This window comes from Hippopotamus amphibius, chromosome 13 (assembly GCF_030028045.1).
Source record: "Hippopotamus amphibius kiboko isolate mHipAmp2 chromosome 13, mHipAmp2.hap2, whole genome shotgun sequence".
Classification (NCBI taxonomy): domain Eukaryota; kingdom Metazoa; phylum Chordata; class Mammalia; order Artiodactyla; family Hippopotamidae; genus Hippopotamus; species Hippopotamus amphibius.
The window spans coordinates 91,528,455-91,553,829 of record NC_080198.1 but is presented as its reverse complement, the minus strand read 5'-3'; the positions used below and the strand labels follow the sequence as shown (position 1 = coordinate 91,553,829).

The 25,375-nt window shown below is 41.3% G+C and overlaps 1 protein-coding gene across 2 annotated transcripts in view; it reads left to right on the top strand.

The window, feature by feature from the left end:
* Positions 1 to 25,375, top strand: part of STK32B (serine/threonine kinase 32B) — a 359,771-nt gene that overhangs the window by 80,207 nt on the left and 254,189 nt on the right. For both annotated transcript variants that reach the window (XM_057705907.1, XM_057705906.1), the window contains exon 2: positions 9,756 to 9,811. In XM_057705907.1, the coding sequence (XP_057561890.1) occupies positions 9,756 to 9,811 (56 nt within the window). The remainder of the gene's footprint in view (positions 1 to 9,755; positions 9,812 to 25,375) is intronic.

Sequence of the window (25,375 nt, the reverse complement as noted above, 5' to 3'; positions counted from 1 at the left end):
TTTTAAAGAGCATTTCAAGGTTCATAGCAAAATTGAGGGGAAGGCACAGAGACTTCCCATATACCCTTGCCACCACACATGCACAACCTCCCACATTATCACCTCCCCACCACAGTGGTACCTTTGTTACAATCAATGAACCACTGAAATTGACACATTATTATCAGCCAAAGTCCATGGTCTACATCAGGGTTCCCTCTTGGTGTTACGTATTCTGTGGGTTCGGACAAATGTATCATGACATGGACCCATCATTATGGTATCATGCAGAGTATTTTTACAGCCCTAAAAGTCCTCCATGCCCACTTTATCTTTTCAGATATTATTTTGCAGACTGTAACATCATTGCTGGGATTCCTCGTCCTTAACTACCATCATGTGGCAGTTTGGTTTCCCTGAGGTTACACCTAAATTTGCTTGTTTCCAAATAGCTTAAACCAACAACACCAAAACCATAGTTTTATTTTCCCTACTCAAGACCCCCTAGTGCTTTCCCAGCATGTTTAGAAGGATCTCCTAAAGCCCTTACCCTAGCCCTGTGTGGCCGGCTCCTGACTACCCGTCTGACCTCAGCTCTCCTACTTTCCCTCTCAAGCTGCCCTCCAGCCATCCTTGCCTGCCTACTGTTCCTGCAGACCCTCATGCGTGTTCCTGCCAAGGGCCTTTGCACTTGCTCTTCCCTCTGCCTGCAGTAACCACCCCCCAGATATTTGCATGGCCTTTTTTGAGGATCTGCTCAATTGTGCTCTTAGAAAGGCCTGCCCTGACCACCCTGTTCTACTCCCAATGTAGCTGCTGTTTATGCTTCTCCCTGGTGGGGTTGGCAGAATAATGGCTCCCCAGGGAAGACCACATCTCAATCCTAGGACTGTGTATACACTGCATTACATGGCAAAAGGGACTTTGCAGATGTGATTAAAGTCAAGATCTTGAGATGGGGAGGTTATCCTGAATTATCCTGTGGGCACAGTGTTATCACAAGGGTCCTTATAAGAGAAAGAGGTAGAAAAGAGAGTCAGAGAAAGAGATGTGATATGGAAGCAGAAGTTGGAGTGATGTGGGGCCATCAGCCAAGGAATGCAGATGACCTCTAGAACCTGGAAAGGGCAATGAAATGCATTATTCCCTAGAACCTCCAGGAGGAACTCAGCCTGCTGACATCTTGATTTTAGCCCGGTGAGAACTGTGTCAGACTTTTGACTTCCAGGGCTATAAGATAATACATTTGTATTATTTAAGCCACTGTGTTTGTGGCTTAATTTTTTATAGCAGCAGTAGGTAACTAATACATGTGGATTTATTTTTTTCTTCGTAGAATTTACCACTTCCTACCAATGAGTTATAGATTTATGGATTATTTACCTCCTGGCACCCGAAGGTCAGCTCCATGGATGGAGGGTCATTTTGTGTTCTGTTCACTGCTGGGTCCCAGGACCTAGAACAGGGCCTGGCACACAGCACACACTCATTGTCACTTCAGCAAGTATATATATCCACTCAATAGATCTTTATTTTTTCACCCAATAAATACTTGTTGAATAAGTGACTAATGGAAGCATTTCATGGTGATGCCTGATGTGCCTAGATCATCTCTCCTTTCGGTATGGAGACCAGTTGTGTCCTATAAAGAAGGTAATCTCATTTCCCAGTCCCTGGAGAGCCCCTTCCTGATCTCCTACCCCACTGCACAGTTCATGTATTCATGCCTGTGTTCGGTTATCTTGACTGAGTACTTCCTCTGCGCTACCTGCCAGGTACCTGGGAGTCAGGAATGAACAGGGCTCAGCGCCATTCTCAAGGAGTCACCTGGTTACATGCATTATCTCTGTGCTGATGAGAAACAAAACCAAAACCTAATAATCATCAGCATTATGTGCTGATTATGGAATAGTCTTATCCTGAGAAAAATTCCACTGATGAGCATGAAACAGATTGTGAGATACTAAGTGACCAGGCTGAGGGGCCACAGCTGCAGCAGGGATTTGAGCTGATACTGTTCAGGGTGGCTCCCGTTTGCAGAATTAGCCTTCTGCTCTGTCATTGCCTGTGGCCCTCACCCCGACTTGGGGAGGTAGACATTGCCCCCCCCCCCATTTTACTGATGAGAAAATTGAGGCTGGGGAAGTTCATTTATTTCCTCAGGTTCACAATGATACAAACGGTGGGGTTAGGTTTAAAGGTAGCTGTGTGGGACACCAAGCCCTCCCTTCCACTTCTGCCCCTTACCACCTCCCCATCTGATAGGCCTTTTCCCACTGCAGTGCAATGTCCCAAACCTCAAATACTTATGAGATCAGGCAGGGAACAGAGATGCATGAACTGGGCAGGTGTGGAGAGTGGTGACTCAGAGAAGACTATTGTCCTATTGTCGGGGGCATCATAGGGCCAGTTTTGGCAAATCTTCCAATTTTTGAAATGACGTCAAAAATCAGTATTTTGAGATGAAATTTCCTATACACGCATGACCAGCCCAACTGCAATGATACAAGGAACGAGCTCCAGGCTTCAGCTTTTTAGGGAAATGGAAAAGGGGACATTTGCTCGCTGTCTTTGCTTGATGTATTTTTATAGGATATTGATTGGGGTTTACTTTCCATTAGAGATTGTTTAAAGAGTAACTAACCATCTTGAAAATTCACATTGGCTGTCTGAATAAGCTGCTTCGTGAATATTGCATGTTGAAAGTGTGCTATGAAATTCATTAGAAATAATTGGCCAGTTGGAAATGAGAAGAGAACCCACTGATTCTCAAGGTAGAACAACCAAATTTACCCAGTGTGATAATTACCATCAGTAGTTAATAGGCACTAATACAGTTCTCACTTTATCACCCATGCGATGTTTAGTCATGATTGAATCAGACTAGTGTTGTGTCATAAAGGTGAAAAGTGGGGAAAAGCTATTCATACAGAATAGTAATGATAATCATACCTAGTGTTGGTAGGCATTGCTTCGGACCAGGCATTATTCTAAATATCTATATTGATTCATTTAATATCCATGACAGCCCTAGATGGGTATTTTAGTTTACCCATTTTATAAGTGAAGAGACTGAGGCACAGAGAGGTTAAGTGACTTCCCTAAGGTCACCCAGCTGGTGGGTGATGAAGCCAGAATTCAAATCCAAGCAGCCTGGCCCCTGTGTTTATACTCCAAATAACGTTGTTCTTCTGCTTTTCAGTAAAATCACAATGAGGCTGGAAATTCAACAATAAAATAGTTAGCATTTACTAAGCTCCTACTATGTGGCTGTCTTTATATATCAGAGAGGAATGCTTCTGGCTTCTTATAGTAGCAAATCTGACCCACAATGATTTGAACAAATAAATAAGACTGTTTTGTTCTTTTTTCTAATATAGTGAGAAGTCCAGAAGTCGGTGGTTGCTGGCATGGCTTCAGAGGCTCAACAATAGGGAGTGGCTTCTGTGCTCATAAATCTTGGCCTTTTGCTTGTGTTTTTTTGGTTTTTTGTTTGTTTGTTTGTTTGTTTCATAGTCACAAGAGGGCTGCTGTAGCTCCAGACATCACATCCTCATTCATGGCAGGAAGAGGTGGGAGGGTTCAAGAGCCACTCCAGCTGTAAGTGTCCCTTTTCATCAGGAAAATATGCTTTCTCTGAAATACCCCTATTAATCTCCTGCTTAGATCTCATTGACTAGACCTATGTCATGAGGTCACTGCCAGCTTGAGTGTCTGGGACAGTAGAGAACAGAATTGTCCAATGGACAATCAGTATCACCTGGGAACCTGCAACCTGGGAAATGCAAGTTGTCTGGCCCCTCCCCAGAATCTCAGGAGGGGGCCCATGATCGGTCTTAACAAGCCTCCAGGGAGATCATGATGAATCCACTGGATTTGATCAATTGTGACTCATTGTCTGGGGCTGGCCACACTGCTCCCTAGCAGATCTGAGGTTTCCTGATCAAGGAGCAAGGGCAAGTTGGGCCTTGCTGGGCAGGAAACCAGTTATTGAATGGCTTGTGTGTCATTTCATCGTTTGTGTGACAGCCCTCCAGGTGGGCGTCACTGCTCTCGAGTTTTTGGGTGAGGTCACCGGCAGCCCCTTGGCTTTGCCTCTGGGCAGCAGTGTGCTGCCTGTTTCTACTTTATTTTATTTATTTATATATTCTACTTTATTTATTTATTTATTTAATTGGCTATGTTGGGTCTTTTTGGCTGTGCGTGGGCTTTCTTTAGTTGCGGTGAGTGGGGGCTACTCTTCGTTGTGGTGCGCTGGCTCCTCATTGCCGTGCCTTTCCTTGTTGCGGAGCACGGACTCTAGGCGCATGGGCTTCAGTAGTTGCTGCACATGGGCTCAATAATTGTGGCTCACAGGCTCTAAAGTGCAGGCTCAATAGTTGTGGCACGTGGCCTTAGTTGCTCTGCGGCATGTGGGATCTTCCTGGAGCAGAGATCGAACCCGTGTCCTCTGCATTGGCAGGCGGATTCTTAACCACTGCGCCACCAAGGAAGCCCTATTTATTTATTTTTTTGATCTTTATTGGAGTATAATAGTTTTACACTTGTGCCAGTTTCTTCTGTACCACAAAGCAAATCAGCTGTATTTATACATATATCCCCTCCCTCTTGATCCTCCCTCCCAAGCCTCCCTCCACCCTCCCTATCCCACCCCTCTAAGTCATCAGCAATCATCAAGTTGATCTCCCTGTGTTAGGCAGTTGCTTCCCACTAGCCATCTATTTTACATTTGGTAGTAGATAAATGTCAATACTACTCTTTCACTGTGTTCCAGCTTCTTCTTCCCCACCTCCCCATATCCTTAAGTCTGTTCTCTCCCTCTGCATGCACTTATTACAGTGTCACTCTTGGCAATCCTTTCTAAGTGTCTGGTGGTCTAAACAGATGCTGCTTTTCAAGAATTCACCTTCCCTTCCCCTGGCCAGCTCTGGCAGTGCTTGTGACTTCTTCAGGTGGGACAGCTGATGATCTAGAAATCCACATGGGACCAGTTGTCCCAGTTTTCCCAGGATTGTGAGGTCCCCAGGATTGTGGGGTTCCTGGTCTTTAGTGCTAAGACCAGGAAGTTCCTGGACAAACCAGGACAAGATGGTCACCCTAAGAAACCCACTTATCACCCTGCCTGCACCCCCCCAGCCAACTCATCTTGCTCTGAGCCAGCAGCCCTAGGTGACAATGCGATTTCTAGGAGCCATCTTTGGCCTGGGACTCTCACTGACTGAAGACATTTCAATCTGCTTATCAATCAAGTGTAAACCCTCCTCTTATTCACAGTGTATTCGTGGATGTACTGTTATGTAAGTCTCAGTGTACCAGGTCAGGGGGATGCAAAATAGATGGAAAACCCAGGCCATATGTTGTCACTTAAATCCAATTTAGTCCAGTAAGCAAATAAACATTAAATAAGTACCTGTTTGCCTTGTACCTTATGTTAGACCCCACCCCCATGAACACACATGTCTGTAGGGGATGTGGATGAGTGAGATTACTTACAACATTATAATGCTAATTATGAAAACAGTAATAGCTTTAGGCATTTGCCAAGTTGCTTATTAATTAAAACCCATTCCAATTATGAGACAAGACAAAAGAGGAGGCCAGTGGAGAATCAAGCCTTGCCTTAGGAGGGATCTAGGTGGGGTTGGGGAGTGGGACCCAGGAGGGCAGCAGCAATGGGCCCCCTACTTCTGAACCCCAGAATTAGCCAGGCACCCACCTGTTCAGCAATGACTCTGGACCCCATAGACCTCTCCACATGGTACCTGGCTTTGAAAAGCTTCTGGCAAGAAGGAGCAGAGGGAAAGCTTGCTCCCTGAAGACAGACAGATCCCAGAGAGAGAGAGCAGGACAAGCAGAAATACACCAGTGCAATTCCTTTTCCACTTGGACAACTCACACGACATTTGATGGGGCAAGAGGCCACGGATGTTCAGTGAAATATCCCTCCTAGGAGAACCCAGGGGAGCGGGAGGATGGCTCCTCATCCCCAACACAAACAGCTAAGGCTTTTTGAGAATCTGTTGTGTGCCAGGCACTATCCTATGCTCTTATGGAAGATAGGCACCATTGCTCCCATCTTACAGGGTATGTGAGGCACATAGAGGCTAAGTGACTCATCCCACGTCACTGTGGCAGAGCTGGGTTATGGACCTAAGCAGTCTGACTCCAGCCTGGGGTCTCCTGATCCCTGGACAGATGTCTGTAGAAGGTTCTGAGATGACTCAGAAGAAAGTGATTTGTTGGAAGTGGGGGAAAGCTTCATGAGCTGTGCGTCAAAGGCCAGCTAGGAGCTTTCCCTGAAATAAAGGGTGTTGGAGAAATGGCTTTCCAAGCAGGTGAAATATCAGCACAGGGACATGGCAGCATGAAGCAGCATGGAGCCTTCAGGAAAGTAGGGATGTTTATTGCTATTTGGGGGGGCAGGTGGCAAATGTCAACAGTGGTGCCTGCCTCCTGGGACTTCGGGAGCTCAAGATAGGATATGTGTGTTTCCTAGCTCATTGCTGGTCACATCACAGGTGCAGTCCCAGCCCATTGCTTTTCTTTCTTCCCAATTTCTTTTCCTGGCAAGTTATGCGCAGAGGAAACCAATCTAGGTCAAGGTTTTGCTAAGTTAACCGTTAACCCCGTCTCTCTATTCTAAGCACGTTAGGTGTTGGATGGCACACTGGATTCTGGATTTTGGCTTGGCAGGCACACAGTTCAACAGAATTATCCTCCATGGCATTGAATTGATTGTACAGGGAACTAATTGTATTCATTCACCGCCCTGCATCCTTGTCCCCATAATGTAGTGAACTCATCAGTTCATCTTTTGTAAATAGCGTGTCTTTCCTAGTTATCGGAACCTGGCCGTAATTCAATCTAATTCAGAAATATTTACCGAACACTCATTATGGACCAGGAATTGTGTTTGGCACCGTGAATATGAGGATCTGCTTTCAATCATTGCTTTAGTTGATAAATATTTGTTGAATACAACTGTGTACTAATGCTGTACTAGCTGTAGGGATACAGTAGAAAAACACACATGGCCTTTGACAGCAGGGAGCTTAGAGTCTAGTTGGGGATCAGTGATCTTAATCAAATGCATGTAAAATTATACAAAATGATGTCTTTTGGAGGAAAGTCCCAGGCTGCTGTGAGAGTATATAGTAGGGGGAACAGGCTCAGGCTGAAGGGTCAGAGCAGACTTCTCTGGTTGCAGAAGAATGAAGAGGAGGCAGAGTTAACTAGTGTAGGGCCAGGAAAAGAGCATTAAAGGCATGGGGAACGGCTGCTCAAAGCACAGAAACAAAGCTTGCAAGTCTGAAGCTCAGTAGGTGTGGGGAGCATGGTAGGAGGTGAAACAGGAGAATTTGCAGGGGTCCAATTGTGTAGCCTTAAGGCCATGGGGAGGAATTTCCTCTCTTCCCTGGAAACAATGGAGAGGGCATTGGAGGGGTGTAAGCAGAGGATGAGCAAGACCCCCTTCCTGAGAGAGGATGTTAGAAGACCGCTGTGGTTGTCCAGGAGAGAGGTGATGTCAGTTAGACCAGAGGGTCGCCGCAGGGTGGACGGATAGAAGAGACAGTGAAGAGGAGAAATGGACCTAACCTACTGAAGGATTAGATGTAGGGTTGGGAAAGAGAGGAGTCAAGGATGAGTTCCAGGCTTTGAGCTTGTGAGGTTGAATGAATGTTGAATCACTCAGCTTAGGCCCTGTTTCCTTTTTTTTTTTAATTGCTGTATGGTTGATTTACAATGTTGTGTTAGTTTCAGGTGTACAGCAAAGTGAATCAGATACACACACACACACACACACACGCATATATACACACACAAACACACATATATTCTTTTTCATATTCTTTTCCATTATGCTTTACCACAGGATATTGAATATAGTTCCATGTGCTAAGCAGTAGGACCTTGTTGTTTATCCATCCTACATATACTAGTTTGCATCTGCTAACCCCAAACTCCCAAATCATCCCTCTTCCACCTGCCTCCCCCTTGGCAACCACCAGTCTATATATGTGTGTGTATATATGTGTGTATAATATATATGTTACATACACATATATATTTTTTCTTTTCCATTATAGGTTATCAGAAGACATTGGATATAGTTCTCTGTGCTATACAGTAGGTTCTTGTTGATTATTTTACGTATAGTAGTGTGTATCTCTTAATATCAAACTCCTAATTTATACCCCACCCCCTCTTCCCCTTTGGTAACCATGAGTTTGTTTTCTATGTCTGTGAGTCTGTTTCTGTTTTGTAAATAAGTTCATTTGTATCATTTTGTTAGATTTCACATATAAGTGATATCATATGATATTTGTCTTTGTCTGACTTACTTCACTTCGTGTGATAATCTCTAGGTTCATCCATGTTGCTGCAAATGGCATTATTTGCCATTATTTTTTTATGGCTGAGTAATATGCCATTGTATATATGTACCACATCTTCTTTATCCATTCATCTGCCGATGGACATTAGGTTGCTTCCATGTCTTGGCTATTGTGACTAGTGCTGCAATGAACATTGGGGCATATGCATCTTTTTGTATTAGTTTTCGTCTTTTCTGGATATATGCCCAGCAGTGGGATGGCTGGATAATATGGTAGTTTTAGTCTTTTAGGGAACCTCCAAACTCTTCTCCATAGTGGCTGCATCAGTTTGCATTCCCATAAACAGTAGAGGAGGGTTCCCTTTTCTCCACACCCTCTTCTAGGTTCTATTTTGGACCCATTGAGTTCAAGGTGGCTCTGAAGCCTCCAGGAGTTTCTGTGGGGTAGGCATGAATCTGTACACACACCCTGGAAATTCATTGGCCATTAGGTGGTGATTGAAGCCTTTGGAGCCAGTGAGGAGAGGAAAGTTGTAAGATGGAGCCTAGATGGAGTCCAGTATTTAAGGGCCAGGAGGACAAAGGTGAGTGTGCAAAAGGGCTGATGCTTGAAATGGAAAATTGAGAGGGTGAGCTTCTATTGAAGCCAGGCAGGTGTTTCGAAAAAGAGAGAGTGGCCAAGTAGAAGGGGGACAGGAAGGTGTCCACTGGCTTGAGTGGCATGACCATATGTTGTTGGCCAGTTGTGCTGTGGGGATGGGGTGTAAGTCATACTGGAATAAGGCAATGGAGATAGCAAGAATGGGGAGCCCATCAAGACACATATGAAGGGGAGGCAAGAGACAGGGCAATACCAGGAGGAGGGTGTGGGATCATCATCCTCACCCTCCTGGCTCATGATACCAGGGCTTAGACAGACTCACAAGCAGAAAAGGACCGGGGTGCGGTCATGACACTCGGGGGTCCAGAGGTTCTCTAATGGAGGCGGGATTAACTCGTTGGACACTGAGACGTGAGCTGAGTATGTAATGTAAGAGTGCTTGGTGAATGGGACAGGGACTAAATGTAAGCAAGGGTCATCCTGGCAAAGGGAGCAGCAGGTACAAGAATTTGATAATTGAAGTATCCAAGGTTTTCTCTGTCATCCCTTCCCTCTGGCCCGAAAGATGTCTCTCCTCCTGTGTACCATGTAGGTATCTATGGTTGTGGTTGTCTAGGTATATGGCGAGGTGTTAACGGCCAAATATGTGTGTTGGGAGGGGAGATGGAATATGCAGAGAAGTATCCATTCAGGGGTAGAGTGCGGTCATGGCAAATGTGATGCGGTAAACCAGAAGTCCTCTGAAATAAATGGCTAGGTGTGCAGGTAAGGATGTTTAAGAACCAATACAAGGTTTGACAAATCTGACTCGTTCCTGTTTTTCTCTTTTTTCTTTTACAGTCAACTTTGACCATTTTCAGATCCTGCGGGCCATTGGTAAAGGGAGTTTTGGGAAGGTAAGAATGATGGAATTTAAAAAATTTCATCAATAAAATATAAAAGCCCCGAGCACTGGGCTTATGCTCATATGCATGTTTGGGTGTTTGTTTTTGTGTTGACTGCTGGGCACTGGGAATTTCCTGTGTGACAGAAAGATTTGAATTTGCCAAATCTGAAATGTGAAAGGAAGTCTGAATAGTTTCCTTTGGATACACTGTAATTTCATTTTGAAAATTAAATTACCACGGCAGCCCTGCTTTAGGTGAATTACAATGGTAATGCTATTTCTTCCTTGAGGATATAAATAAGGAAAGTGGAAAAAACCCCAAAAACTTATGTGATGGCCAGCAGTAGCTCTTTCCTGCAATGTAGGTACTTTATTTAAAAAATTATTGTGGAAAGAAGACAACATGACATCTACCTGCTTAAATTTTTAAGTGTACAATATACGTATTGTTGTTGGCTGTAGATAGAACACTGCATAGCAGATCTCTAGAGCTTACTCATCTTGCTTGACTGAAGCTTTATGCCCATTAGTTAGTAATTCCCTGTGTCCCCATCCTCTCAGTCCCTGGCAACCAGCATTCTAGTCTTTGGTTCTATGAATCTGAATATTTTAGATACCTCATGTACATGGGATCATGCAGTATTTATCTTTCTGTGACTGGCTTATTTCACTTGGCATAATGTCCCCAAGATTTATCCCTGTTGAGTAAAAGTGGCAAGAATGGGCATTCTTGTCTTGTTCCTGATCTAAAGAGAAACTTTCAGCTTTACACTGTCGAGTATGATGTTAGCTGTGGGCTTGTCATACGTGGCCTTTTGTTATGTTGAGGTATGTTTCTTCTATACTTACTTTGTTGAGAGTTTTTTATCATAAGTGGGTGTTGAATTTTGTCAAAAGCTTTTTCTGCATCTATCGAGATGACCATGTGATTTTTATCCTTCATTTTGTTAATGTGGTGTATCATGTTGATTGATTTGTGCATGTTGAATTATGCTTGCAGCCATGAAATAACTTTCACTTTGAATAAGGTGGCTGATCCCTTTAATGTACTGTTGAATTCAATTTGCTGATATTTTGTTGAGGATTTTTGCTCCTATGGTCATCAAGTACATCAGTCTGTAATTTCCTTTTTTTGTGGTGTCCTTATTTGGTTTTGGTATCAGGGTAATGTTGATCTTGTAAAATGGGTTTGGGAGTGTTCCCTCCTCCACAGGAAGACTTTGAGAAATATAGGTATTCAATCTTTGGGTGTTTGGTAGACTTCACCCATGAAGCTCTCTGACCCTGGACTTTTGTTTGTTGAGGTTTTGATTACTGATTTAATCTCCTTACTGGTAATTATGTCTATTTAAATTTTCTCTGTCTTCATTATTCAGTCTTGTAAGATTGCATGTTTCTAGGAATTTATAAATTTCTTAGGTTGTCCAGTTTGTTGGCATATAATGGTCCATAGTAGTGTTTTATGGTCCTTTGTATTTCTTTGTTATTAGTTGTAATTTTATTGCTTTCATTTTTAATTTTATGTATCTGAGCCCTCTTTTTTCCCTAGTGAGTCTAACTAAAGACTTGTCAATTTTGTTTATCTTTTCAAAGAAGCAGCTTAGTTTCATTGATCCTTTCTATTGTCTTTTTAGTTTCTATTTCATTAATTTCTATTCTGATTTTTTATTGCTTCCTTCCTTCTACTAGCTTTGGGCTTCATTTATTCTTTTCCTAGTTCCTTTAGCTTTATGGTTAGGTTGTTTATTTGAAATTTTTCTTGTTTCTTGAGGTAGGCCTGTATCACTATAAACTCCCTTTTTGAGCTGCTTTTGCTGCATTCCATGAATTTTGGTATATTATATTTCCATTTTCATTTGTCTCAAGGTATTTTTTAAAATTTCTCCTTTGATTTTTTTCTTTGACCCATTGGTTGTTCAGTGGCATGTTTTCTCCATGTATTTGTTTTTTTTCCAGTTTTCTTCTTGTAAATGATTTCTAGTTTCATACCACTGTGGTCAGAAAAGATGCTTGACATGATTTTGATCTTCCTACATTTATTGAGACTACTTTTGTAGCCTAACGTATGATCTATCCCAGACGATGTTACATGTCCATTGTATGGAATGTTCATTGGATGGAATGTTTCATATATATGTATTAGGTCCATCTTGTCTAAAGTGTGGTTTAAGGCTCATGTTTCCATGTTGATTTTCTGTCTGGATAATCTTTCCATTGTTATAAGTGTCATAAGTCCCCTACTATTATTGTATTGCTGTAAATTTCTCCCTTTAGGTCTGTTAATATTTATTTTATATATTTAGTGCTCTTACGTTGGGTGCATAAATATTTACAGATATTATATCTTCTTGCTGGAGATTATCATTATGTAATGCTCATCTTTGCCTTTTATTACAGTCTTTGTTTTAAAGTCCATTTTGTCTGATATAAGTATATCTACACAAGCTTTCTTTTGGTTTCTACTCACATGAAACAATTTTTTTCCATCCTTTCACTTTCAGTCTGTGTGTGTCCTTACATCTGAAATGAGTCTGTGGTGGGCAGCATATAGATAGGTCTTGGTCTTAGTTTTTATCCATTCAGCCATTCTATGTATTCTGTTTGGAGAATTTAGTCCATTTACATTTATAGTAAGTATAGATAACTATGTACTTATTGCCATTTTGATGATTGTTTTCTGGCCGTTTTGTATTTCCTCTGTGTTTCTTTCTTCTTCTCTTGCATTCTTCGCTTTTGGTTTTATGACTTTCTATAGGGTATGCTTAGAGTCCTTAATCACTGTCTTTTGTATATCTACTATAGGTTTTTGCTTTGTGGTTACCATGAGGCTCACATATAACAGTCTATATACATATATATATAGTCATCTATTTAAAATTGATAGTAAGTTAAGTTTAAATGCATTCTAGAACTCTACATTTTGAACTGTTCATTCACATTTTGTTTTTGATTTCACATTTTACATTTTTAAAATTTTGTGTATCATTTAACTAAATTATTATAGTTATAGTTATTTTTATTATTTTTATTTTTTAAACTTCATAACAGCTTTGTAAGTGATCAGTCCACTACTTTTACTATATATTTACCTTTACCAATGAGATTTTTAACTTCATATGTTTTCTTGTTACTAATTAGTGCCCTTTCTTTTTAGCTTAAAGAAGTCCCTTTAACATTTATTGTAGGTCTGAGTTCGTGGTCATGAACTCTTTTAGCTTTTCTTTGTCTGGAAAGCTCTTTATGTCTCCTTCAATTCTATTTTTTAAAAAAATTTATTTATTTATTTTTGGCTGTGTTGGGTCTTTGTTTCTGTGTGCAGGCTTCCTCTAGTTGCTACTAGCAGGGGCTACTCTTTGTTGTGGTGCTTGGCATTCTCATTGCAGTGGCTTCTCTTGTTGCGGAGCACAGGCTCTAGGCATGCAGGCTTCAGTAGTTGTGGCATGAGGGCTTCAGTGGTTGTGGCTCATGGGCTCTAGAGTGCAGGCTCCGTAGTTGTGGCACACAGGCTTTGTTGCTCTGTGGCATGTGGGATCTTCCCGGACCAGGTATCAAACCCATGTCCCCTGCATTGGCAGGTGGATTCTTAACCACTGCGCCACCAGGTAAATCCCTCTCCTTCAATTCTAGATAACAACCTTGCTTGGTAGATTATTCTTTGCTGGAAGTTTTTTCATTTCACTACTTTGAAAGTGCTGGCCTTCACATTTCTGCCAAAAAATCTGCTGATAGTATTGAGGGGGTTCCCTTGTTCGTAACAAGTTGTTTTTCTCTTGCTGCCTGTATGACTTATCTTCATCTTTCCACATTTTAACTATAATGTGTCTTTTTTTTTTTAATATTTTTTGTTTTATTATTTATTTATTTGGTTTCACTGGGTCTTAGTTTCGGCTCCTTAGTTGCAGCGTGCATGTGAGATCTAGTTCCCTGACCAGGGATTGAACTGAGGCCCCCTGCGTTGGGAGTGCAGAGTCTTATCCACTGCGCCACCAGGGAAGTCCCTATAATCTGTCTTTGTGTAGGTCGATTTGGGTTTATTTTCTTTGGAACTCTGGGCTTCCTGAATCTGGATGTCTCTTTCCTTTTCCAGATTAGGGAAGTTTTCAGCCATTATTCCCTTAAATAAATTGTCTGTCTCTTTCTCTCTCTTCTCCCTCTGGACCCATATAATGCAAGTGTCATTCTGCTTGGTGTTGTCTCATAGGTCCCTTAAACTATCTTCACTTTTTGAATTTTTTTCTTTTTGCTGCTCTATTTGAATAAGTTCCAGTGACCTCTCTTCCAGATCACCGATTCTTTCTTTGCTTCCTGTAGTCTGCTGTTGAACCCCTTTAGAGTATTTTTCAGTTCATTTATTGTATTCTTGATCTTTGTGACTTCTCTTTGGTACTTATTTATATTTTCTGTCTCTGTTGAAGTTCTCTCTGTGTTCATCCACTCTTCTCCTGAGTTCAGTGAGCATCTTTATGACCAACATTTTGAACTCTGTTTCAGCTAAATTACTTATCTACCTTTCATTAAGGTTGTTGTTGTTGTTGTTGTTTTGTGTGTGGTTTTTTTTAAAGCTGTGGTTTTATCTTTTCCTTTTGTTTAGAACAAATTCCTTTATCTCCTTATTTTGCTTAACTCTCTGTGTTTGTTTCTATGTGTTAGGTGAAACAGCTATCTTTCCCAGTCTTGAAATAGTGGCCTTGTGAAGGAGATCAAACTTATTGTTTAACCTTGCCCTACCTCTTGGTTATCTTTTGAACCTTTCTGATTGTCTTAACACCCTGATTTATTCTTGGTAATTCCCAGTTGTTGAAGACCTGTGAGTGTTCCAGAGGGTGGTATCTCAGTTAGCCCTTAGTTTCAGGCTGATTAGAAGCTAGGCAGCAGCTTTTAAGGTATGCAAATGTATACAGTACTGTGGAACTGCAATTGTAAACCTTGCTGGCCTCCACACCAGGTGATCTACAAGGTGTCCCTTTGGTGACAGTTGCAAAAATTGGTGCTCCAGGTGAGTGTTTGATTTCATTTCTGGGAGGTACCAGTGACCTGTAGGGAGGTCAAGGGAGAGCACAAAGATGATATTCCCTAGATCACTTCGATAGCCTCTAGATATATGGAAAACTAGAAGCCTGTCCCTTAGGCTGAAGCTTCAAGACAGGTAAATAGGTCTTTTTCACAGGAAGATTGGGGGTGCATCTCAGTAGCTGTCTGTGCAGTGAATGGAATGTGGTTGCCTGCCAAGAATAGTCTCTGATTATTTCAGACCCATGGGGCCCCAAAACACAATCCCCCCTGGACACCAGAGCCAGGTGCTCAAGCGGCATACATTATATGGGCTGCATGTGCCCACTGGCCTTGGCAGGGCTGCAGAAGTGGCACGAGGATGGGGTATGCACACTGGGACTAGCAAGGTGGAGAGAGAGCACAAAAATGGCACCTGCCAATGTCTGTCTCCAGGAAGAGTCCCAACAGATCCCTGCCCCTTCAGAAGATGCTTTAAGATTAGTAAATAAATCTCCTTCACATATGGTCTAGGCATTTTCATACTGTTGCTCTTGTGCTCAGTCCCAGGGCGAGTGAGTCTGCATGTGAGCCCTTTAAGAGTGGGTTCTCTGTTCCCTACAGCCCTGTGGTTCTTCTGGGTGTAAGGTCTGCTGATCTTCAAAGCCTGGCATTTTGGGGGCTCTTCTTACCAGTTCATGTCCCAAGGGTTGGGGTGCTTGATGAGGGCATAAACCTTTGGCTCCTCAGGGAGAAGTTTTGTATTTGTGAAACCCTTCCCAATGTCAGGTCACCATTCTGGGGGTGGGGTTTTGAGAGAGATCCCATCTCTGCTTCTCCTTCCTGTCTTGATGTGGCTCTTTTATCCTTTGTGGTGGAGGAGCTGTTCAGCTAGCTCTCAGGTGCTTTTCATAGGGAATTTTTCCATAGGTAGCTGTAAATTTGTTGTGTCCATGGAAGGAGGTGAGTTCAGGATCTTCCTACGCTGCCATCTTGAACTGCCTCCTTCCTTGATCTCTGTCTTCACTGATTTAACAATCTAGTAGTTTTATCTGTTTCTGAGACAGTTGTATAAAATCTCCAACTCTGATTGTGGAGTTGCTTCTTCCTCCTTTAATTCTGTCAGTTTTGCTTCTTATACTTGGAAGGTCTGTTGTTAGGCGCATACAGATTTTTGGTTGTTATGGCCTCATGGGGAATTGACCTTATTATTATTGTGAAAGGTTTTTTTTGTATCTCTGCTAATAATCTTTTTTTGAAGCTTATTTTCTCTGAGATTAATATAGTCATTCCAACCTACATGGCATATATTTTTCCATACATTTTCTTTCATTCTATCTGTGTTTTTATATTTGACATAAATCTCTTGAGGATAGCATAGTTAGGTCTTGCTTCTCTTTAAATCCATCTGGCAATCTCTACCTTTTAGTCTTTTATTTGTTCTTCTTCTCTTTCTCTTTTGTTCCTCTGTTTGTCTTTTCCTGTTTTGTTTTGGAGTAATTGAATATTTAGACTCTCCATTTATCTACTGAATTATTGCTGTATTTCCTTGTGTTATGTTTCAAAATTGTTGCTCTAGGGATTATAATACATATTTTCAATTTATTTCACAGTTTGCTTAGAGTTAATATTTTATACTTCACATAAACTTTAAAAACCTGACAACTATATAGGTCTATTTACCACTCCTGTCAACCATTATATTATAGTTGCCATGTGTATTACAGCTTCTTAAATCATATGTCTCCAATACAACATTACGGTTTTTGGCTTTAAATATATAGAAATATATGCATATATAATATGTATGTTTTATATATATATATATATATATATATACACATATGTGTGTGTGTGTGTGTGTATTTATATATTTAAAAATATGTGTAGCTTTTTGGCTTTTAAAAAATTAGGAGGAAAATAGTCCTTGGTATTTACTCATACCTTTATGAAGGTCTGAATTTCCCTCTGGTATCTTTCCATTCATCCTGAAGAATTTCCTTTAGTGTTTTATCTGGTGCAAGTCTCCTGTCAATGCATTATCTTAATTTTATTTTATCTGAAATGTATTTATTTCACCTTCTTTCTTAAAGAATATTTTTACTTAAAAGAATAATTTTCTTAAAGATTATTCGATTGACAGCTTTTTCTTCACTGCTTTAAAGAGTTTGTACCATTGTCAACTGACCTCCATGCTTTCTGATGAGACGTCATTAAACTGAATCTTTTGTAATGTGTCACTTTTGTCTCTCTCCTCTCAAGATTCTCCTTCAATCTTTGACTTTCAGCAGTTTGACTGTGATGTGCCTAGGTGGAAATTCTGGATTAAAAGAAAATATTTTCTCTCTCTTTGCTTAGATTTCCTATATTTTTATTTATTTCTACCATATTGCCCTTTATATCATGCAGCATAATCAGAGTCATAAGAGCTCTTTTCATGTCCTTTATGCTAATTTCAACATCTGGGTCATCTTAAGATTCACCTCCATTGAGGATGGGTTATACTTTCCTGGTTCTTTATATGCTGAGTAGTTTTGGGTTGCATCCTGGATGTTGTGAATGTTATGTTGTATAGATTTTGGATTGCATTGTATTTCTTTGAAAATATATTTTTAACAAACAATTAACTTGGTTGGATTTCCACTGCATACTCTGACTCGGGCAAGCACACAAAGCTCAGTCCACTTCTTTTTTCTTCTTCACTGTACTGCTTATAGTCTGTTCCATACACGTGATCCTTAGGGGTCAGCCAGAGATTTGGGCGGAGTTTATGTGCCTCATTTGAGATTCCCCTTCTGTAGATTTTTCAGAAGAGGAGTTGTGCCCCAGAGAATGTAGGAGGTTTGCCTCTAGTCTCTATGGATAGTGGCTGAACTTCAACAACAATCACAAAACATTTTAGAATCCTGTTAAATCTTTACTTTCTGTTGTCTCTTATCCTATTGTTGAGGATTTCATGGATGAAGGAAAATTGAAGCAACCTTTTTAAACCACAACACAACTGGCACCACAAAGAAGCATATCACTCTTACCCTCAGTGATAATTTTGGTCCTGAGCCCTTTGCACCCCTTCCTGATGTACTACCAAATCTGTTAGCATGTGCCCTCATGAGTCATTAATTGATTATATTCTGCTACCATCCTTGAAAAGTTCCTTTTCTGCCTACATCTGTGCTGCTGTTTGCCTACTGGCTTGGCTCTCGGAACCTGTAGTCCAGAGCGTAAATATATTGAAGCTATAGTCATAATGGATGTTCTGAAAAAAAAATGCACGCTTTCTACAGGGTCTATTTGTAAGTCACTCTTACATTGTAACAATTTCATGATGACATCCAAATTCATGTAGAATGTACACAAATACCCACTATTCAGGATGAGGTTAGTTTACTTCAAGGCAATCGAACATAGCTTTGTTGTGGTCAAAATACCAAATAATCGCTGCCTTTCATGGTAAATGTAGATGAGTCTATATGACTATTGTGAGACTCAAGGTGGAAGTGGGCTGGACTAGGATGAAGAAAACCACCCTCCTAATATTGAATGGATATTGTGGCTTTGCTTTCTGCCTTTGGCAGGTTTGATATCTGACATTTATTAAGAGTTTTCAAGAAAGACATTTCATTGTTAAAGTATGACAATAGCCTTGGTTATCAGGAAAAAGCACATGTGAATTCACAGAAATCTCATTTTACTTTCATGCTGGAGGGAGTTGTGCTTCCCCAGTGTAGCACCAAAGTAAACAGCTGCAGGCGCTCCATTGATTTTAGCAAGAATTTACTGAAAATTTTTATAACTCTTTTATGGCTGAATTCTAGGACTGTTGAGGCACAGCAGATTAATTCCTACATATCTCAGTGGAAACACTTTAGATTTGGGAAGCAGGTTGACTCTGATACGTACTAGTTGTGGCTACCTGGGAAAGGGAATTAGCTACCCTAAAGCTTAGTTTGCTCATCTGTAAAAAGGAAGGAGAATGGAGAATCATAGTGGACTGCAGTGGCTGTTGTTTTTGACTGTTCAGCATGTTTTTCAGTCCCCTTTCTTATCACAATAACATCTCTTCCCTTTGGAAAACACCTCCCCCACCCCATGTGGGCATGGGTGACTGTCAATTATTATGGTCCCTCGCTCACCTTCTGAGATGGGCATGTGACATGGCTGTGCAGCCACTTGGGTCAGCTGGACTGGTGCTTGGTCCAAGGAGCGGCTGTGAGACCCAAGCCCAGCCATTCAGAATCCTTCCACAGAATCAGAGGTGAAAGGCTTGTTCTCATCTTCTCATGAATGATGTACTGTAAGAAAAAAGGTCCGCATGAGTTGGTGACCATTTTTCTCAGCAGTTGATGAAAGTGAAAGTGAAGGTCTTCCTGCAGAAGGAGAGAATGAGGCCCAAAGTGAAGAAACAAAGAGATGTAAGATGCAGGTGGAGAGATGGAGCCCTGTTGAGCAGGGTTGGGACTGGGGTGCGCAAGCAAGGCACCTGGAGTGAAAATTTAAGGAGGCGTCGCTCCCTGGGTCCTCCAAATGCAGGTCGGCATTGCTTCCTACATTTTGCTCCCTCACTTGCTGGACCCCAGTCCTGGCCCTGCTGGGCACTCTCTGAGCTTGGGTTCCTCCAGGAGTTGAAATTGAGAGAAAGAATTGAGTGCAAGCAGGTTTTTGGGGGGACGTGATCCGAGGAAACACCTGAAAGAGAGAGGGAGTGAGACCTAGAAAGCAAGGCAGTCAAGGATGAGCATGTGATGAAGCCACTCACCACTGAGGCACCTGGACTCACCTCCATTCAGGACCTCCATGCTGAGGGTGCCTTGAAGGCAGCCAAAGGTCAGAGAAGCTGATATTTTTATGCACAGTTCCCTGTTCATCATTGATGGAGGGCTGCTTTAAGCAGCATTACCTCTCCTGCACTTTTTGGCTTGCCCCATCCAGGCCAGAAGAAGGTCCCAACAGAGAGTCACAGGTGTCCACAGTAAGCATCCTGAAGTGTGTGGAGGTGCAGGAGAGGGGACATGGGTAGGTACCATCAGTGTGTCTGCCTTTGTGCTCTTCCAGTCCTATGAGCGTCATCCACTGTCCTTACCAGGTGCAGGAGCTGGCATTCCTGTTTTGATTATGTGATATCATGTTTGGCTTCTAGTATTTGCAGCTTGGAGAGTCCTAACCAATCAGAAACTCACAGGCATTGTCCTAGGAACTGGACCCCTCTTACCATCCTTGTTCTCCCCAAAGCCCAGTGTGCTGGGCATTATTATCGCCATTTACCTATGATGAGTCAGAAGCCTGGAGAGGACCCCACAGTCACACATAGGCTGTTTTGTTTCCATATGTCCCTCCCAAATACGGAAGTTAGGTTGAAACTGGTTTTAGTCACATGTGTGTCAGCAGGAGACCATGGGGATCAGGGGGAGAGTGTCCATCAGTGTCCAAAACCACTGGACATTTGGTTTAGGAAGTAACATAACATAGAAGAAAAAACATGGGCTTTTGAGATGGGGAGGCCTAGGCTTAGATTCTGGTCCCACTGTTTCTAGCTATGTGAACTTGGACTAGTCATAATGCTTCTGCAAACCTCCATTTCCTCTTCTGGAAAACAATAATGCCCATTTCTATCCTTATTGTATTCACATTTTCTTTAAAATCCTTGAACATACAAAGCATATTAATAACAGCTCTTTTAAATTTTGTTTAAAATTGTTTAAATAATTTCATCACTAATGCTTGTTTACTAACTTCATCACTGGTGCCATTTCTGGATCTGTTTCTCCTTATTAATTTTCCTTTTGCTTATGGGTCATATTTTCCTGCTTCTTTGCATATCTAGTACTTTTTTGGTATGCTGGACGTTGCACTGGACCCTGGAAATTTATTTGTGTATTTTTTATCGTGTGGTTGATATACAATGTTAAGTTAGTTTCAGGTGTACAAAATAATGACTCGATATTGTCATAGATTATACGACATTTAAAGTGACTATAAAGTATTTGTTATATTCCCTGTGCCATACATCATATCCTTGTACCTTATTTATTTTATACCTAGTAGTTTGTACCTCTTAATTCCCTTCCTCTCTCTTTCCCTTCCCCCCACTCCTCTTTTGTCTGGTAACCACTCAAATAGAACTTAGAGAAATGAGAACTACAGTATATGAAATGAAGTATTCATTGAATGGGATTAACAGCAGATTAGACAGTGCAGAAGAAAAGGGTAGTAAACTTGGAGGTATAGCAATAGAAACTATGCAAAATAAAGCATGGAGGAAAAAAATTAACAGAGCCTGAGTGACTCATGGAACAAAATGCAATGGTTTAACACATGTGTAATTGGAGTCCCAGAAGAAGGGATGGGCATATAAAATATATTTGCAGAAATAGTGGCTGAATTAAAAAAAAAATGATGAAAATGATAAACTCAAATCCAAGAAGTTCAACCAACTCCAAGCAAGAGAAACACAAGGAAAACATCATCAAAGATCATCATAATCAATTAATAAATATCTTCAAACCATTAAGAGAAAATCTTAAAATCAACCAGTGAACAAAAGGACACATTGTGTTAGGAAATGGAAACTATGTAAATCCAAAGACAAGGGAGCAGTATCTTTCCAGTGATAAAAGAGAACTATCAACCCAGAATTCTGTATTGAACAAAAATATCTTTCTAAAATGAAGGCAAAGAAAGACTTAAAAAAACAATGCCCAGAGTGATCTTACTGTAAAAATAAGGTGCAGAGACCATGCAGCCTCTAACACCAGACCTGGCATATGGTTGGCATTTTTAAAACGCCTTCCATGTCTTCTTGATTCTGGGTGATGTTGTGGGTTCTGGAAAGGTTTAGGTAACCACCTGGAGGGATGTGTCAGGGGAAGACCTGGCTCTCTTAGCTTCCTCTTGCCACTTGTCACAGACCATCTTGCTGAGGGGTGGTCTTCAGATTGCTCGGCTGCCTCTGCCATCAGACTGTGAGATTCCTGAAAGTTTGGGGTTGTTCATATTCACCTGCCCAGTCCCATCAGCACCTGGATCGGTGCTCATCAGGTAGTAAAAGCTCAGTAAATGCTACCTAGAGAATGAACGACTGAGAGAGAGAAAGAAGAGGGAAAGCCCCAGTCTACATAGCAGCAGGTGATGTGATAAAGCACAAATTGTATCACATGGTTGCTGTTTTCTGAATGAACACCAACCTCTTCTGCTAACCTGCTGGGCCCAGCAATCTGGCTTTTGCTTATTTTGCTGACACCCCCCTCTGCCCCCTCCATCTTCCTGCTCATTCTGCTCAGCCCTTCCTCTCATCTCTTGAACATGCTGAACTTATTTCTAACTCAGACCTCTCCACTTGCTGTGCCCTCCACCTTGATCACTTTCCCCCAGAACTCTGCACGGATCACTCATACCATACAGAATTCTGCTCAAATATCCCCTTCATGGGGGCTGTCTCTAAATACCCACCCCACTTGACCCTACCCCAAGCATTTCATATCCGTGTACCCTTTCTGGTCTTCTGTTCGGTGCACCTGTCATTACCTGTAATTCCATTATATGCTTATTCATTTGTCCTCAGTTGTTGGTCTCACGCATCAGAACATAAGCGCTGTGAAGGCAGCAATGTTTCATCATTGTTGGCAGTTGTATCTCCAGTACCTACTAAGCAACTCTATATGTATAAAGTATAACACATATACACACATATGTGTATTTACACATATGTTTATACATAATGCACATACATTTACACACTCACTAATCAGTATATAGATACATGTATACTCACGTTAAGCAGTGTATATATGAGTACAGGTATGTGAATATGCATATATACACACCTAGTAAGCTGTATATGTAGACACGTGCATATATATATAAACATGTATATACACATACATATAGTGTATGTAAACATACATATGTATATGGATCTAAACCTGCTAAGCAGCAAATATACGTATATACATATATATATACACACATCCATTAAGTAGTGTGTAGACATATATGTGTATGTGTGTGTGTGTATATGTGTGTATATATATATATATATATATATATACACACGCACCCACAGAACAGTTTATATATAGGCAGATATACATATACCCACCATTATGTAGATACATATACACACTCATATATGTATACATATATATGTAAGCTCACAAAGCAGTATATATGTATATCTACACACATATATATGATGTATATATACACACATATAAGCATGTATACAAGGGTGAGTCAAAAATTATCCACACTCCAGTTATGTTAAAACTTCTGTTGGCCGCACTGCCTTATCAGCACTTTGCGTTCAAGGCTATTGTCTCCCCAGTCGCTGCTGTGCAGGTGTGAACGTGTGACATCAGTTCATTTGTAACTGCAGTGTGAGCAAAAATGGATGCCTCACTTGTGATTTGCAGGAAAGAAGAGCAGCATGCAGTGTTTTTTTGTGGTCTGCGGGTGTACCTGGTGTCATTATTTATCGAAGACTGTGCACAGTATGGAGAAAGTGTTTTGTCATGAAGAAGTGTGTACGAATGGATAGAGAAGTTCAAGGAAGGTCTCATAAGTGTTAGCCATCAAGAAGGAGTGGGACACCCGTCCACATCCACAGCTGATGACAACATTGAGCGTACACGTGAAATGATTCTGTTGAATAGACGAGTGACAGTGGATTATGTGGCAAATCATTTACAGATCAGCCATGGCTCTGACTATGAAATAATCCATGACAGACTTAGGTTTCAAAAAGTTTGTGCTGAAGCCTAAGTTTCGGATTAAACACAGAGGACTGCTATCCAAGGACGTTGTGATCTTGCATGACAATGCACGTCCACACACTTCTGCCCACATGTTGACACTCTGCAAAAACTTCATTCTGCGGTGTTAAAGCATCCTCCCTGTAGTCCTGACCTTGCTCCATCGGACTTTCACCTGTTTGGTCCCCTGAAAGTGGCCCTATGAGGACAAAGTTTCACTTCTGATGAAGAAGTGAAGACAGCGGTGCATGCATTCGTGGCTTGCAGTTCAGCCTAAAACATTTTTTTAATGAGGGAGTATGAAAGCTTGTTGACAGATGGACAAAGTGTATTGAAAAGCAAGGAGATTACATTGAAAAATGATGTGTTTGTCTTTTCTAGAAGTTAATTAAAATAAACTCTATGGCCAGAATGCAGATGCTTTTTGACTCACCATCATATGTATCCACTAAGCAGTGTGTATATTTATATTCATATAAATACATTCTTATATATACGCATGCATATAATGCATGACATATATGCTATATAAAATTAAATGAATGAATACATATTAGGTAAATGAGTGAAAAACTGGACAATGAACTAATTAACTGATAAGAGTTAGTTGACTGGTTTATACTGACTGCCTCTGGATTAGGTCCTAAGGAGAATTTCTCTATCTCCCCTTCTGCAAACTCTGGTTTTTCGCACATGCCCCTGTGTTACCACCCTCCCTCTCCTGCCGCACTCTTCACCCCTACAGGTTCCTGTTGACCCCTTGGGTGGTGCAGTCAATGGACGTTTTGCTTCTGTGCCAACAGAGAGAGTCCAGGCTGGAGTGTTCTGCTCTGAGTCAACAGGGCTTAATTATTTTCAGGGGAAGGAGAAAGATACCTTTGGGAGAACGTTCTGAGAAGTTTGCTTCAAAAGTGTCTTTCTTGGATTAGCAAATGGGCCCTGTGCTTAGAGAGTCATAGGGTTGAAGCAAAATAAACAGAGAGTTAATTAAAATTCATGGAATAGCCAGAGGCAGTCTGCACATTAAACAGCAAAAAGTGGCACAGAGTTATATCATAATAGCTCTTTATGTCCCTCAAAGGAAGATTCTGGATAAAATTGAGCAAGAGTTGCACAGATGATAATTCCAGAGTCCACACTATCTTATTATGCAATGATGATCATTTCCACATGCAAGCATATTATTAGCTGCCTCTTTCCACATTCCAGACTTTCACATCTGCATGTGAATTCCTAGAGTGAAAAAATATTTGATTAATAGCAGACTAACCAATTTAGTGCCCAGACTGCAACAAATCCATTTTGGAATTAAGTGAAGATTCGATTTTCTATATAAGTTTATAAATTTGAATGTTCAGAAACATTTGACTTGGTGTTTTTTTTCCTTTACAAATGTAGTCTTTGGGAATCTTTTTCATCTTTTAAGTTGCTGGGACTCCAAGATAAGGGTAGCATGGTGGAAAGCACAGCGGGATTTGGAGTCAGACAGTAAACGTTTATCCCAACTGTTCTGTCCCAGCATTAGTCTGGATACTTGTGATGGTGTGGCAAACAAGATGGACGAGGCCCCTCATGCCACAGAGCTGACAGTTTATTAAGGGAGACAAATACACAAACAATACACAACCATGATTTCAATAATGATAATTGCTCTGCAGAAAATGCATAGTGCAGTGACCTGGGAGGGGAGGCTTGCTTTCCTTGGAGGAGAGTGTGACAGAGAAGGCCTTGCTGAGGAGACATTTAAGCCAAGACCTAACTGCTAAGAAGGAATCAGACCATGTGGAGATCTGGGAGGAAGACCATCATAGACAAAAGGGGCAGCAGATGCAAAGGTC